At 30.5% G+C, this 13,966-nt stretch overlaps 1 protein-coding gene across 4 annotated transcripts in view; it reads left to right on the top strand.

Moving 5' to 3' along the window:
- LOC145295976 (YTH domain-containing protein 1-like) overlaps positions 1-13,966 on the top strand; it is an 87,396-nt gene that overhangs the window by 30,443 nt on the left and 42,987 nt on the right. For all 4 annotated transcript variants that reach the window (XM_080141912.1, XM_080141910.1, XM_080141911.1 and 1 more), the window contains exons 5-11: positions 2,357-2,560; positions 4,046-4,183; positions 5,302-5,450; positions 6,334-6,388; positions 7,173-7,290; positions 8,108-8,192; positions 10,944-11,185. In XM_080141912.1, the coding sequence (XP_079998038.1) occupies positions 2,357-2,560; positions 4,046-4,183; positions 5,302-5,450; positions 6,334-6,388; positions 7,173-7,290; positions 8,108-8,192; positions 10,944-11,185 (991 nt within the window). The remainder of the gene's footprint in view (positions 1-2,356; positions 2,561-4,045; positions 4,184-5,301; positions 5,451-6,333; positions 6,389-7,172; positions 7,291-8,107; positions 8,193-10,943; positions 11,186-13,966) is intronic.

Genomic DNA, 13,966 nt, shown 5'->3' on the forward strand with positions numbered 1-13,966 from the left:
CGCGACTAATGGTTATCGGCCTTGTTAGTAATAACATAGTATCAATTGGATGGTAAAAAATACACTGGAGTTGAAAGGATTAGCTGATGTAAATAATTGGAACGAGCGGAGAAGGTAACCAAATGAGATCATAATGTATTTTGAAATCATTAATGATAGTTTCATATCCTGGTAAAAATATCATTATCAATCAATGTTATTAGGAAATATATTAAATAATATATTAAAAATACCTGTGACCCATTGGGTCACTACTACAGTTTATTCTTTGATGTTAACTGAAAAATCATAAACTGTAGCATATTTTCTATGTTTGTGATATGTATAGACAATTATATCTAAATTAGACAACACTTTCTCAATGTTCAGAGATATTAGAAAGTGATTGCATCAACAGAGAAATAGACAGATGAGTGATTTGGTTTAGTTAAGTATAAATAACAGTTCTAATTAAAATGATAGAAATATATTTTTTTAAACATAATTCAATTTATTTTATATTTTAGCATCTATTTTGTGTTAAATTACATATCAGATGTGAGGTCTGCTTTTTAGCAGAATTTCTTTTTTTTTTTTAAATCCAGAAAAAGCAAATTCTTGCTTAAATCACTCAAACCTCTCCTCTACAACTTTTCAGCTTTTTGGTTGAAAATCTTTCCCCCCCCCCCTCCCCCCGTTATGACAGTTCTCTTTGAAAATGTTGATTTTATCATAAAAACTAAGACTTAAAATAATTCATGAAGAGGGTAGGGGAGTTAGATTACTTCCTGTTTCTCTGCATATTCACTTGGTGTATTAGTTGAAACTGATTAGAGTTGGTTTAGCAAAAAGTTTGTTTTAATTTATTATTGGCTACTTGCATCTTTAATATTATATGAAGAAAAAAAATCTTAGGGAAACAAACATTGATCAACTGACATTTAGTATAATAGATATAATTTTTTTTTTTTTTTTTTTTACACAGGAGTCACCACTTATCAAGGCCCAGAGGCCACTCGACAATAAAGGTTAATGTGTATACATTAGCCAATGTGATTATAGCGTAGTAAACATAAGTAGTGGAAATTTCATTAAATTAAGTATAAAACTATTTTTTAATTGTTGCTAGGTTTAAGTTTTAGAGATGATTGGTCGGATTATGTGACTTTTTTTTACACAGGCATCGACACAAGAGGCTACTCGAGGACAAGGGTTAAAGAATGTACAGTAGAAATTGGACAATATAGTAATCAATTCATTAAAATTTGTTAACTTATATGGAACGGCTCATCAAGAACTTGTTTACGTTAGACTTGAAGACAACCATATTCTAGTCAGCCGGAAAGCAGAAGACAATTCCACAGGCATGCAGTTCTAAGAAAGGAGCTTTGTTCATGGAATCTACGTTTAGGTTTAGGCACAGATAAAGAGTGGGGGGAATTATTGATAGTGTTTTCAGCTAGACAAGTGTTTCTTGTGAAAGTTTGGCGAGGGGCTTATCCAATAGTTATGCAGGGTCTTTAAGTTTAATCAATTTAATGTTTACACAAATTTAAGTTTGGAAATTTTGTTCCTGTTTACTTGCTTATCCATGAGAACAGTTAGACATTGTCGGTTTTTAATGTGTGGAAAAATATTTTTTGATGCTTGTTAAGATATAGTCAGCAAATCAATTTTTTAAATATATTGTTTTAAGCAAAGAAACAATAAAAAAAGACAAAATATTGCAGCTATAAAGAAGTAATCTAAAATAGTAGATTTGGAGTTATGTCGCCTGCATGTATACTCCTACTGTCTAATTTATAATGTCTAAGAAACTTAATTTTCCATAAAAATTATTTTTAACTATAGATAACTTTCTACTTCATGAATTTTTGTAATTTGTTTGGATATATAACTATTATTGGCATGACAATTATGTAACATCGTTTTTGCTTAAAATGACATATTAAAAAAAAAATCGATCTGTCAACTATAGCAAGCACCTATTTTTTTATTGCCTCAGTCTAAAAGAACTTTTTTCACTGATCGAAAACAAGATGAAGTGTAGTACCGGAACAGATACTATACTTTGCCCTTAGCCAAAAGTTGCATGTTTGACATTTATGTTAACTAAGAATAACTTAATTTTTTTTATTTTTAAAAAAATTTTTTAAAAATTAAAAGCTTCCATACACAATAGAACATATTTCAATTACATATATATAAAAAATATTCAAGAACCGTGATTATAATGAACATCTTTATCCTACTAAAATGTTGGAACATGCTTGAGAGTAATAATTTTATTTCTAAAGACAAATTGCTCATAAATTTTTCTTTGAAATTAAATTAAAATTTAATTCTTCCTGTGATTTAAAACTTATTCTTTATCAAGATGAACTTCTCATGAATAAGGGTGATGAAAGATACGAAGAGGATTCTGATGACAAGCACAACGTTAGTTTGAGTGCAGAAGAATCTGAAGAGATGGCACCGGGTGGTGGTAACGATGCGATGGATACACAGGACTATGATACTCGGAGTGAAACTGGCAGTTCCAGTTCAGAATCCTCTTTAACAGGTTCCGATTCAGAATCTTGTAAGTTTGCATCAGATTTGAAAATAATCTGACCAGAATTTTTTGCATCTAATTTTTCATTTTTCATTTGTATGTGTATATATATATATATATATATATATAATCAATCATTAGTTATCATTCCAAAAACTAAAAGATGAAGTTAATTCATTCATAAATTTTTATTAGATTTCTTTTCTTTTTTATGCAGATGCTTGAATTTTTATTATATTATATCTTGCACATGTTTCATTGAATTGCGAAACATCACTAAGCAACTCTTCAGAGACACATGAACTGTTACAATTCAAAATACAATTTATGGAACATGCCACAGTAGTATATACTTTCTTATAATCTTAAGAATATATATATATATGAGAAAGTTCATGATTCCAAAATGGAAGTAATATGTGATACCGGCTGTACTAACATAAGAACAATGCTATTATTGTGTTTTCATTTGTAATTATTTTAAATGAAATGGGGGGGGGGTATTTTAAATTGAAAAAAAATTATTTTTTAGGATTCCTTGAAACTATTTTAATTTGTATATATGCATAAATTTAGTCCATAGACCAAAAAAAAACAAAAAAACTTGCAATGTTACTTCTGGATCTCTTCCAGTATGTGATCTAAGTTATCTACATTCCAATGTGCTTAAGGTTTACCACTAAACTACTTAAACTATATTTTAGGTAGTTACTGGGCAGATCACATATTGCAATGTACCAACAATTCTAGATCACACCTTACGATGTTACAACTAGAAAACTTGATTAAAACTAAAACTTACACAAGTTTATTTTATTTTGTAAAGCAAGTTTACATTGAAATGTCAGTATTTTTTGTCTTAATTTATTCTCAGTCTCAACTTGAATGCAGTAGTCGAACAGGTTTCTTTTCCATTATCTTTGGCACTTATGCAAAAGTACAACTTTTTTGTTTTTCAGTTGGGATATTTGGAGAGTGCATAGCAGGGGAACAAAACTCTTATTTTGTGCTACGTTTCTTATATTTTAATTCAATAAATGTGTAACAAAAAATTTCTCAACAAAAAAAAACATGCATTCGAAAATCTCAGAATTTTGGCTTTGTTACAAAAAACTTTTTTATCTCTAATTTGTGTTTTAGAACTCTATTTTGTGTTATTTTAAATCTTTTAAAAAAAACAAAAAAAAACATGCATTTGTTGTTGAGATTTTCAATGCAATCCAGAAATTGCATTTGTCTGCTCCTGCTATGCACTCTTCAAATGTTCCAACTAAAAACCAAAAAATTCTTCTGTGTCAAATATCAATTTACAACAAACATAACAAATAGTCCTAAGTCATTTATTGTGGTCTGTGCCAAACAACTAGTTTGGGATCTTGGATTAGATTATGAATTTTAAATCCTTAGGTTTTGTCATTTTATGATAATAAAATGCTACTTAGGTATACATTTAAATTTGATCTTTCTCAGTTACTAATGTTATTGTCATTGTTTGAAAATGCTTATTTTTAGATCATTCTGATAAGGATAAAAAGAATGAGCCAAGGCGGGATAAGACCCGTAAAAGAGGAATTTCTCCCATTGAATGGGATCGCAAAAGTGAAGAATCTGCTGAAGATGATGGTGATGACAGTGAGTCAGAAAGAAGACGTAAGTTTTTTTTTTTTTTTTTTTTTTTTCATTTTAATGTTATGTATATCTAGGTTTAAAACTGTTTAGCCTATATATTGGTTTTGTCAATCATTTTATTTAATTTTATCATTATCATACTTATCATTTTAAGTCTACTTTTTACGTTGAACAATTTCCTCATTTTCAAAATGTTTGCTTTCATTTATAGATTAACTTACATTGCTCTCTCCTCCCTCTCAATATTGATAATCAGTGACGTATTGCAATGCGACTCAAATGACCAAATCTGAAATATTGTGTAAATTGCTGTACAAGTTATATACTTAAAAATTTATGCAAAAAATTAAATAACTTTAATTACAATCTCTATTCTTAAGATAAACAAATTGATATTATCAAACGAATTTGTTAATATAACTAATAAACCGTTCATAGTTCTGTAGTTGATAAAACAGAATAAGGCTTTTCAAATTCATCTCAAGTTTTATTGATTTATTCAGAGAAGAAATTTCCACATTTTTTTTCATTTTCTAACATGGTTGGCTATTTTTACATGACCCAATTTCTTCATGTTGCAATCCTTTATCTCCATTTATATATTTCAAAAATGGAAAATTACACATAGAATATAAAGTGATGGTTCAATGTATGTAGTTAATGTTGGTATTAATTTTGTTTTATTTCTGACTTGACATAGAATGGAGAGAGTGAGCAAGCAAGTCTTAGCAGTTACTATACAAAAGGAAGGAAAAAAGTTTTCTGACAATTTACAATAGCTTTGTGCTTTAAAAAATATTTTTGGTCCTCCAAAGGAGGAATTGGCCTAGTAATTTATTCTCGTTCATCTGTTTGTACTTTTCTCAATAACCACGCCTTGGATTTTTTAAAATTTTGTACAAGCATTAGTTATGGTGAAAGTAAATTTTTGCCACAATGGATTTTCCTGGATAACTCTGGTTGCCCCCCTAGGTGCCATTATAGGGGTAAAATTGCCGCCAAATCATTCGTCCATTATAATTTTTATGGCATTATACATTTTCTTTCTCAATTTGTCCAAAATGTTTTGTTTTGATTTGAAATTTGATTGACTCTAGTTTAAATTTTTTTTTTTTTTTTTTTGCTTCTCTGTATTTCAGGTAATACAGCACGTTTAAAGTATTTATTCAAAAGAACCCGTTTTTTCTTAATTAAAAGTAACAATCATGAAAATGTTGCCTTGGCAAAGGCTAAAGGTGTTTGGTCGACACCTCCTCAAAATGAAGCTAGACTTAATCAAGCATACAGAGTAAGTTTATCATTGATTGAAAAACGTTTTTATTTGAAAATTTTTGTAATTGTATTTACTAAATTTGATGTATTATCATGATTTCCATGTTGAGATTTCTTTACATGTTGAAATTCATAATTCATCAGCTGCCACAAAAAGGTAGTTGAAGAAAGCAGAAGAATACAACAACCCAAACATTGGAATTTGAAATATGTGTAATGTTTATTTATCAAGTATGTAAAGCACTTAATCTTTCTACATCCCCTCCCTCTTTCTTGGGTTTATCCAGGTGGGAATGCTCTGGGTTAATTTTGTTCATTGTTAGTAATGTATTCTATTATATGAATGGCAGTTATCTTCGTACAGACAAAAATCAGAAACTACACAAGACACCCACGAAGCTGGTATATTTTTCAGCATTGCCTCTAACATTTTTCCTGGTCTCCCCAGTGGTCTTTAGTGTGAAACTTTCATACACTTTCTTGGCCTTCTGGTAAAGATCAAAGTGTAGTATCTAGTTTGTTGGATAAAGGGAAATCCTTAACTGAGGAGGGTGTAGAAAGATTATCTTTTTACATACCTTTTATAACTCTTCTATTTTATTTTCTATGCATCCAGGCAGTTCTTTATATTTCAAAGTAAACTACATTTTAATTTCTCCGTGTGAGTTAACCTGAAAATTAGCCATTTTATCTGAAAATATAATTTACTGATGCTTTCTTGAAATTGTATTAGGAAATATATATCAATCAAAAAAAAAAATTCAGTTTCCTTTTTGTCATTTAAAAAATGAGAACTGTTATTATCAACTAAAGTATTTATTCATATAAATCTTAATTATTAAGGAGTTCAAATTATTTGTGCAATTATTTTATTAACTTATGAATTTTTTTTTCTTTAGGAAGCAGATAATGTTATTCTGGTTTTTTCTGTTAAAGAAAGTGGAAAATTTCAAGGTATGTTTTCTTTTTTTTTTTTATTTATAAAACCTTAAAATCTATAATAAATCTGAACATATGCATAATCATTCATTTTCCAATTCTTCAAATATAATATTGCAAAATGAGTGAATTCATAATCAAGTCTGGTTTAGTAGTTAAACATTTTATCCACTGTGCTATGGATATTACACCATTAAAATTGTCCAATCAATGCCTTTCATATTAAATGCCACTTATTTTATTAAGTATGGCATGGTGACTATTTTAAACACTTAGTATATTTGTATTGTTATCAGGTAGGTAAATAATTTTTAAAAAATTATTTGAAATTTAAGAATTCTTCAAACAAAACTAAATCAATGTGAAAAAAAATTATTTAGTTTCCATTAATATTATAAATTTTCTTATAAAATATACAATAATTTGAGGTTTAATGCAATTAGAAAATGTTTAATATATATTTATATTATAGAAAAGATTTTTGGTCTTCATTAACAAACAAATCACAATTTTAATTATTCAAAAGAAATTAAAACATTATCTATTGTTTATAAAATTAAATTATATTTTATATCTGGAAAAACTATTATACTCTAATGTAAAATCTGTTAAAGGAATCGAAAGATATCTATTTTGTATATCAATATAAACTTAATTTAAAAAATCATTAACTGATAAATTTTGGTTCATAAATTGAATAAAATACAAATGTGATTAAAAAAGATATTTCAAAGTTTTGTGTAGAAAATATTTCTTTCAAATGTCTAAAAGTTGATTTTTTTTTTTTTTTTTTGTTTAGGCTTTGCAAGATTATCGGCAGAGTCTACCCGCGATCATCCACCTATCCGGTGGGTTTTACCACCAGGATTAAGCGCACGGGCTCTTTCTGGAGTTTTCAAGTTAGATTGGATCAACAGGTAAAAAAAAACAAAAACAATGGAATCTAAAACAATATATGAAGAATGAAAATGCCGTTTTCTTTATTTGAATTTATTTAATTACAAAATTAAAACAAAATATTTTAAAACAAGATAATTTTTTTTCTTTTTAAAATATAAAACTAACAATTTTGGTTTATATAATTAAAAATGTTTTGTTTTCTGTGTTCATTTTGTTTTAAATTTTGTTTACATTTGCTTAAATTATTATCAACACAGACCATTGACTTACTGTTCACTTACTAATTAAAGGCATTTTATATCAGAGGCCAAATGTGCAACTAACAGAACAGGGTATTTATCTAAAAATGTTTGAGTTTCTCGCATATAAAAGTATCTAATTGAATTTAATTATATGGCAAACTTAAGTTTGCAGTACAGGAGAACCCCAGGATATGGCATTAAAATTAGTAACAAAATACAGTACAATATATAATACACGCATATATAATCAAATAACATAAATAACACTGCAAGGTGAGGAAAATTATGTAACCAGGAGGCCAGAAAACATTGTATTCCACATCGTAATCTGAAAAAAAAGTATCCTAGGGCTACCGTATCCCGGGTTTCTATTGTATGAAGATATTAATTTCCTAATTTAATAGTAAACTGAATTAAACTTAAAATACCTAAAACAATAATTGTAACATTTTTATTATGGATATAAGAAAAACATATTTTCAAATTAATTTTGCAGGGTAAAAATAGAATTGATAAAAAACAAATTTTAAATTAATTAAAATTAACTTTTGAGTCTTTGCTTTAATTTTTTTTTCTTTTGTGTGTGTTGCAGGCGGGATCTACCATTTACAAGAACTACACATTTGCATAACCCATGGAATGAAAATAAATATGTCAAAATTGGAAGAGATGGACAAGTACGATATTTCTTTCTCTTTATAATCTTAATCTGTGTGCACTTTTTGTGTATGTCTGCAAAAGGCTTTTTTCGTCAGCCTTCTCGGTCGGCTCGCTCCTTCTTAAAACTTCACGTCTAAATCATAATATCTACGACTTCGGATACGGGGGTCACATGTGTATTTAATTTGCTCGACTTTTACCAGCTATTTTTCCATCGCCGCATCTTCAAAAAGCGAATGATGGTGTGGGGGGAAACAGTAACTGGCTTGCAGCACAAAACTAGGTCAAACATCACGCCACTTAACTTCCTCGCACATGTATATTTCACATTATAAACCTTAACTTAATACGCTTATCAATTCCTCTCCCCTCGTGGCCGAGATGGCTAGGTCTCAGATTTTTTTACATTTGCTTAAATTATTTGTGTCCAGGCTTCGGGGTTCAATCCTACCTTCCTACTAAAACTTTTTTTTTTCTTTTACACCTCCAAACACCTGGGGACCCCCCCCCACACACACACACACACAGTCTAATATATAAAAGGCAAAGTGTGTGTGTTTGTATGTTTTGCAAAAACTTTCCACATACACGACGGATCCTCACAACATCAGTATTGTTTTAAACTCAATCTTTCGGATGGCAAATATCAAAAAATAGGCCAAAAACATTCATTCCTTCACCCTCAACTGAGAAGTTTTGTACAACAAGGTGTCGCTTTTTCTGTGGGATTTTTTCCTTTTTAAAACAAAAACTAAATTATGTTATCATTTGCTTAAACTTTTTTTCACACCTCTCCCCACTCAGGCTGCGTCTGTCTTTTTTTTCATGGTTGTATTGACTCCTTCTCTACACCTGACCAATGCCGGGTACTCCTGCTAGTCTGCTATTATATAAATCTGACCTGTCTGTTTAACTGTATGTAAAACTTTTCTCAGCGGCATCGGACTGGGTTGAAACTGGTACCATCTGAAAGGGTGATGTCTTGGTCGAATAATATTTGAAAATTAGAAGAAAAAAAACGCTGAGTACCTCTGCTAGTTTAATATATCAAAGGCAAAATGTGTGTGTTTTTATGTTTGTATGTCTGCCAAAAAATTTCGACAGAGGTGGCGGATCCTGATAAAATCGGTATTGTTTTAAAGCTTTGTCCTCCGGACGACAAATATTGAAAAATTGGCCAAAAATATTCCTTCCTTCTCCCTCAACTGAGCAGTTTTGTACAAGGAGGGATCACTTTCTTCGCCGACATTTTAGTAAGTCATTGTCTTCTTTTCGAGTGACTACGTTCCTAACTTCCGCTCAGGTGGTAGACATCGGCTAAGACATCACTTTTTTTTTTTATTACCTTTTTCTCCTTCACGTTACCGGTTCGAGCCTGCCTGCTTACTACCACTTTTTTTTTTTTTTTTTTTTTACATAGTTTTGACTTCTTTTTGTGTTGTCTTCATCAGATTACACAGATCATCCAATGGCATATCTTGCAGCCATTTCATCATTTTATTGCGTTTCAGCAGTTGAACAGAAGAATGATAATGCATTGAAGCACTCAGCTGTCGTCTTTTGCTATGGTCTAAATCACCAAAATGATGTTCGCATCTCAAGTTTATTGTTGGTGCAAATCTGTAAATTGAATATTTTCTTTTAGCAATATTCACTTTTTGATATTTTTTAAAAATATATTTTTATATAATTTTAGTGAAAAATTTCAAAATTTGCTGTAATTTTATTAAAATATTCTTACCATGTACAGTCAATATCTTTATCTGAAGGGGGTCTACTAAATTTGTCTCCTGGAAGAAAGTCAGCAAACTGCTTTTCAATTGTTTTGATTCATTGCAAATAATTAGTTTCTTGTGTCTTCATGAACAATGAATAGGCACGCTACCATCCTATTTCTGTGAGGTAAATTTAAGATTTCATTAGTGATATCTTCAGTCCAGTCTGAATGTAATATTATATTATTATTATAACAGGTTCTTTCTACATTTTTCTAAAAAAAAAAAAAAAAAAAAAAAAAAAAAGATGTTGAACATATCTTGAACATGTTTATTAAGCTGAAGATAAGGTACCCCTGACTTGGTAATCACATTCCAAAATGGTTCTGTAATTTTCACGTAAACAAATCCAAAACATTGTAACATAATGGCAATAAATTTCTGATTTGGATTTTTTTTTTATCATTTCCAAAATTTTCAGGAATTGTTTTCTATGAATGAAGACCTGCTGATGCCTGAAAAAGCGCATTGAATCTATTATTTCTGTAATTCCCTATTACAGACTGACACCATTTTCTTTACAATAACCTTCCCACAAGTCCTAAATTCCATAATAGTTATATTTCGGATACTGTCCTTAGTACTCTCTCCATTAAAGAGCTTTCAGAATTCCAAGTGCAGAAAAATGATACTCACAACTGAGTCGACATGTTTACTCACAAGGGTCTTCTCATATTCTCACATATCTTGGCAGCAGTATGTATGAAATCCAAGAAATACATGCGCATAAAAGTACAGAATGGGGATGTTTGTATAATTTGATAATTGTGTTATATAAACACTTAAGGGGATTTTTTTTCCTTGTAATATTGATATACAGGTTTTGCACTTTCATCTAATGAAAGAAATGAAAACTAAAAACAGGTAATATTTAAAAAAATAAATAAATTTATCTATGAAGTGTCTATATAATAATAATTTTATATTTATCTAAAAAAATGTTTTTAAATTCTTTTCTAACGATTGTTTTTTTTATTTATCTCTTTTTAATAGGAAATTGAACCAACAGTTGGAGAAGAACTATGCAAATTATTCCCGTCGGATGATAATGTAGATCTTGGTAGTATTGTTCGAAAAGCGAGGAGGTCACATCGGCGTTCACGAAGCTCAGAAAGACACTTGGATCGCTATGGAGTGAGCAGTGCAGGTGGTCCAGGAGGAGCAGGCGGTGTGGGAGCAGGCATGACTGGCCCGCCCGGTGGTAGCAGTGGCCCAAGGAATTCCGAAATTTCTAGGTTAGAGCACTTGTTTCCAGCTCGAGTTTTCTCTGGAAGAGGTATATCATGACCTCGTATTCTGAAGTACTTTTGGGGTTGGTGTTAAGTGTTATGACACAAAAATCTTCCGAAAAAGGGGCTGTCCTTTTTTTTCCTCGACTCTAATGGACAGGAATTAAAGGAAATGCACACAGAGCCGAGAATGGGAGAAAATATTATTAACATTATTATGATGATGATTATAATAATAATGATGATGATATCGCTATCGTAATATGAACTCTCACTATTCTCGGTTGGTAAGTATTTTCTCAAATAGTTGGTTTATCTAATGGTTTTCTTAGCATATTACAGGGCTTACAATTCCTGGAGCCTCTTGCCATCACACATAGGAAGGCTTGGCATGTCTCTGCTAGGTCATGGTTCGCCCAGCTACAAGAGGGGAAAACAAATGTGCATATAAGCATTGAAAGGGAGTGGAAAAAAAAAAGAAAACCAAAAAAAAAATGAAAGAAAAAAAAAAGTCCATGAAAATGGTGTATATGTCTGTGTGTGCAAAGGACTTGCACAATGTCGTAATACCATGGCTGACATGGTACCAGTCAAAGGATTTTTTCTACCAGATAAAACCATTAAAAAAAAAATGCAAAAAAAAAAAAAAAAAAAAAAAAAAAATACAAATAAAATCAGCAAGAATGTGCTCGCATTCAAATCGCTTCAATCACACCCCTCCCTCTGTTTGCTAAATCTAAAGAACTTAACATATTGGGGATGGGACCAGGGCTGTTTGGACAGCCCCCTGATGGGATCTGCGCAAAAAAAAGCACAACCTGTTGCCTTTAACTATGTTATTTTATTTGTTTTTATATATATATATATATATAAGCTAAACAAAAAAGAAAGCAAATGTATTTAATGAACTATTGCATATATATGTCTATACTTATATGTATATATGGGGTTAGGTAAGGCTGGTTTACTTAGTTGCAGCCTACATCCACTAGTGGACTCTCGCTCGCCAACATCTTTATATTAATGTTGCCTGACATCAACTTGCTTCTGCATGGACGTTTTCTATTAAATTTGCTTTTAATGTAAGCAGCTATTTCTTTTGTTCTAAAGGCACAAGTTGATGCGTGGCAGTTGATATAGATATATATATAAACCTGCTGTCTAAAATCAGGAAAAAAATTAATATTTACAAAAAAAAAAATGAAGAAAAAATATAAATTTAATGAACTGCGTATACCTTTTCTCCTCTTACTCCTCCTCTCTTAATTTTGTCCGTCTTCGGCTCTGTTTGAACTTTGATACTCCTTTTTATGCGTGGGACTTCTCACAATACTCCTTCCACATAATGGACTAAAAATATTGCATTAAAAATAAAGGACGATAACATATACAAAAAATATATCAAGCAAACAAAACAAAAAACCAAGACAAATAGTAGTGAGCAGTGGAACACAGCTAATTTGCGGACTTGGTACTCAGATGCTAGACGACATTCACACTCCGAAAAAAACGGTATGTTACCTCTTTTTCTTTTGCCTAATTTAAACCATAGAACTTCCAGCATAGTGTGCATCGTTGAGTATTTAATCGTGTGAACTTCCCTTGTTTTTATAGATTAAATTGTCTAGCGAAACAAAATTTACCATTTCATGCCTTTTGAGTTGAGTATGGTTCAATATATGATCTAGTTAAAATAGAAATTTTTAAGAAATAAATGTCTAATATAATTTCTAAGATTAAAATAATTTTGAACTTAAAAAAATAAATATACACACTTGCACATATTTTGTGAAACAACTTCTTTTACCCCATCCTCTAAAATCTAACTTGAGTATGTTTTTGCTTTAGTCTTAAGATGTAGGTTTTTTTACTTTTCAAACTAGATTGTGTTGTGAAAAAAAAATTGAATTTCTTTTTATTTCATGTTACTGCACCTATTCTCCCACCAACCTTTAAATATCAGATATTTAATATTTTTCTGAGAAAAAAAAGTGCAGTCTGTTAGTGGTTTGTTGCATATTGTCTGCGTTTTCTGCAAAAAAAAAAAGCACCAAAGATAAGAAACTTCTTTTGATCTGCTGCATAGTTAAATTTGTACAGAATCAAAATGGTTGCGGGCAACCCAACTCCCCCACCTCCTTCTTACCAATGGATTGTGGGCTGGGTTGGTATTTCAATCTACTCAACCATGATTCCTTGTGTAAGTATAATTTGATCCCCAGTAATTAAACTAATTCCCATTTATTGACCATTTAAAGATGAAATATTGATGAGTAGGATCAAAAGTAGGTTTTATTCATCACAATGTTACAACTGTCATCTGTCTATCTCTTATAATTATAACTAGTACAAAGGAAAATTGATTGCTGTTGTCATACACCCCCCCCCATCCCGAAAAAGTTGTAAAATTAAACGGCATATATATTTGATATTTTTTTTTTTTTTTTTACTGTCAAAACCAGCTGAAAATTGAACATTTTTAATTTTCTATAAAACTGAAAACGATTCTGTTTTAAAATCTTGTTTCTGGTTTATATGCCAAAAAAAGAAATGGCTCAACCACTTGAGGGCTTTTTTTTTTTTTTTTTTTTTTCATTGGCTACTGCACAAAGATATAAGGGAGAATGCCATTCCTTCCCTGGATTGCTTCACTTAACATTGGTTCTCATTTTATGGCAAGGAGACATTAAGTACCGTCTCTGCAGTCTTTGGTATGACTACCAAAGATTAGCTCCATTTGGGATAATGATTAGTGACTCTAACAGCATTCACCTTCGCTGATCAATA

This window comes from Euprymna scolopes, chromosome 16 (assembly GCF_053919585.1).
Source record: "Euprymna scolopes isolate OS-2025 chromosome 16, ASM5391958v1, whole genome shotgun sequence".
NCBI classification, from domain to species: Eukaryota; Metazoa; Mollusca; class Cephalopoda; order Sepiida; family Sepiolidae; genus Euprymna; species Euprymna scolopes.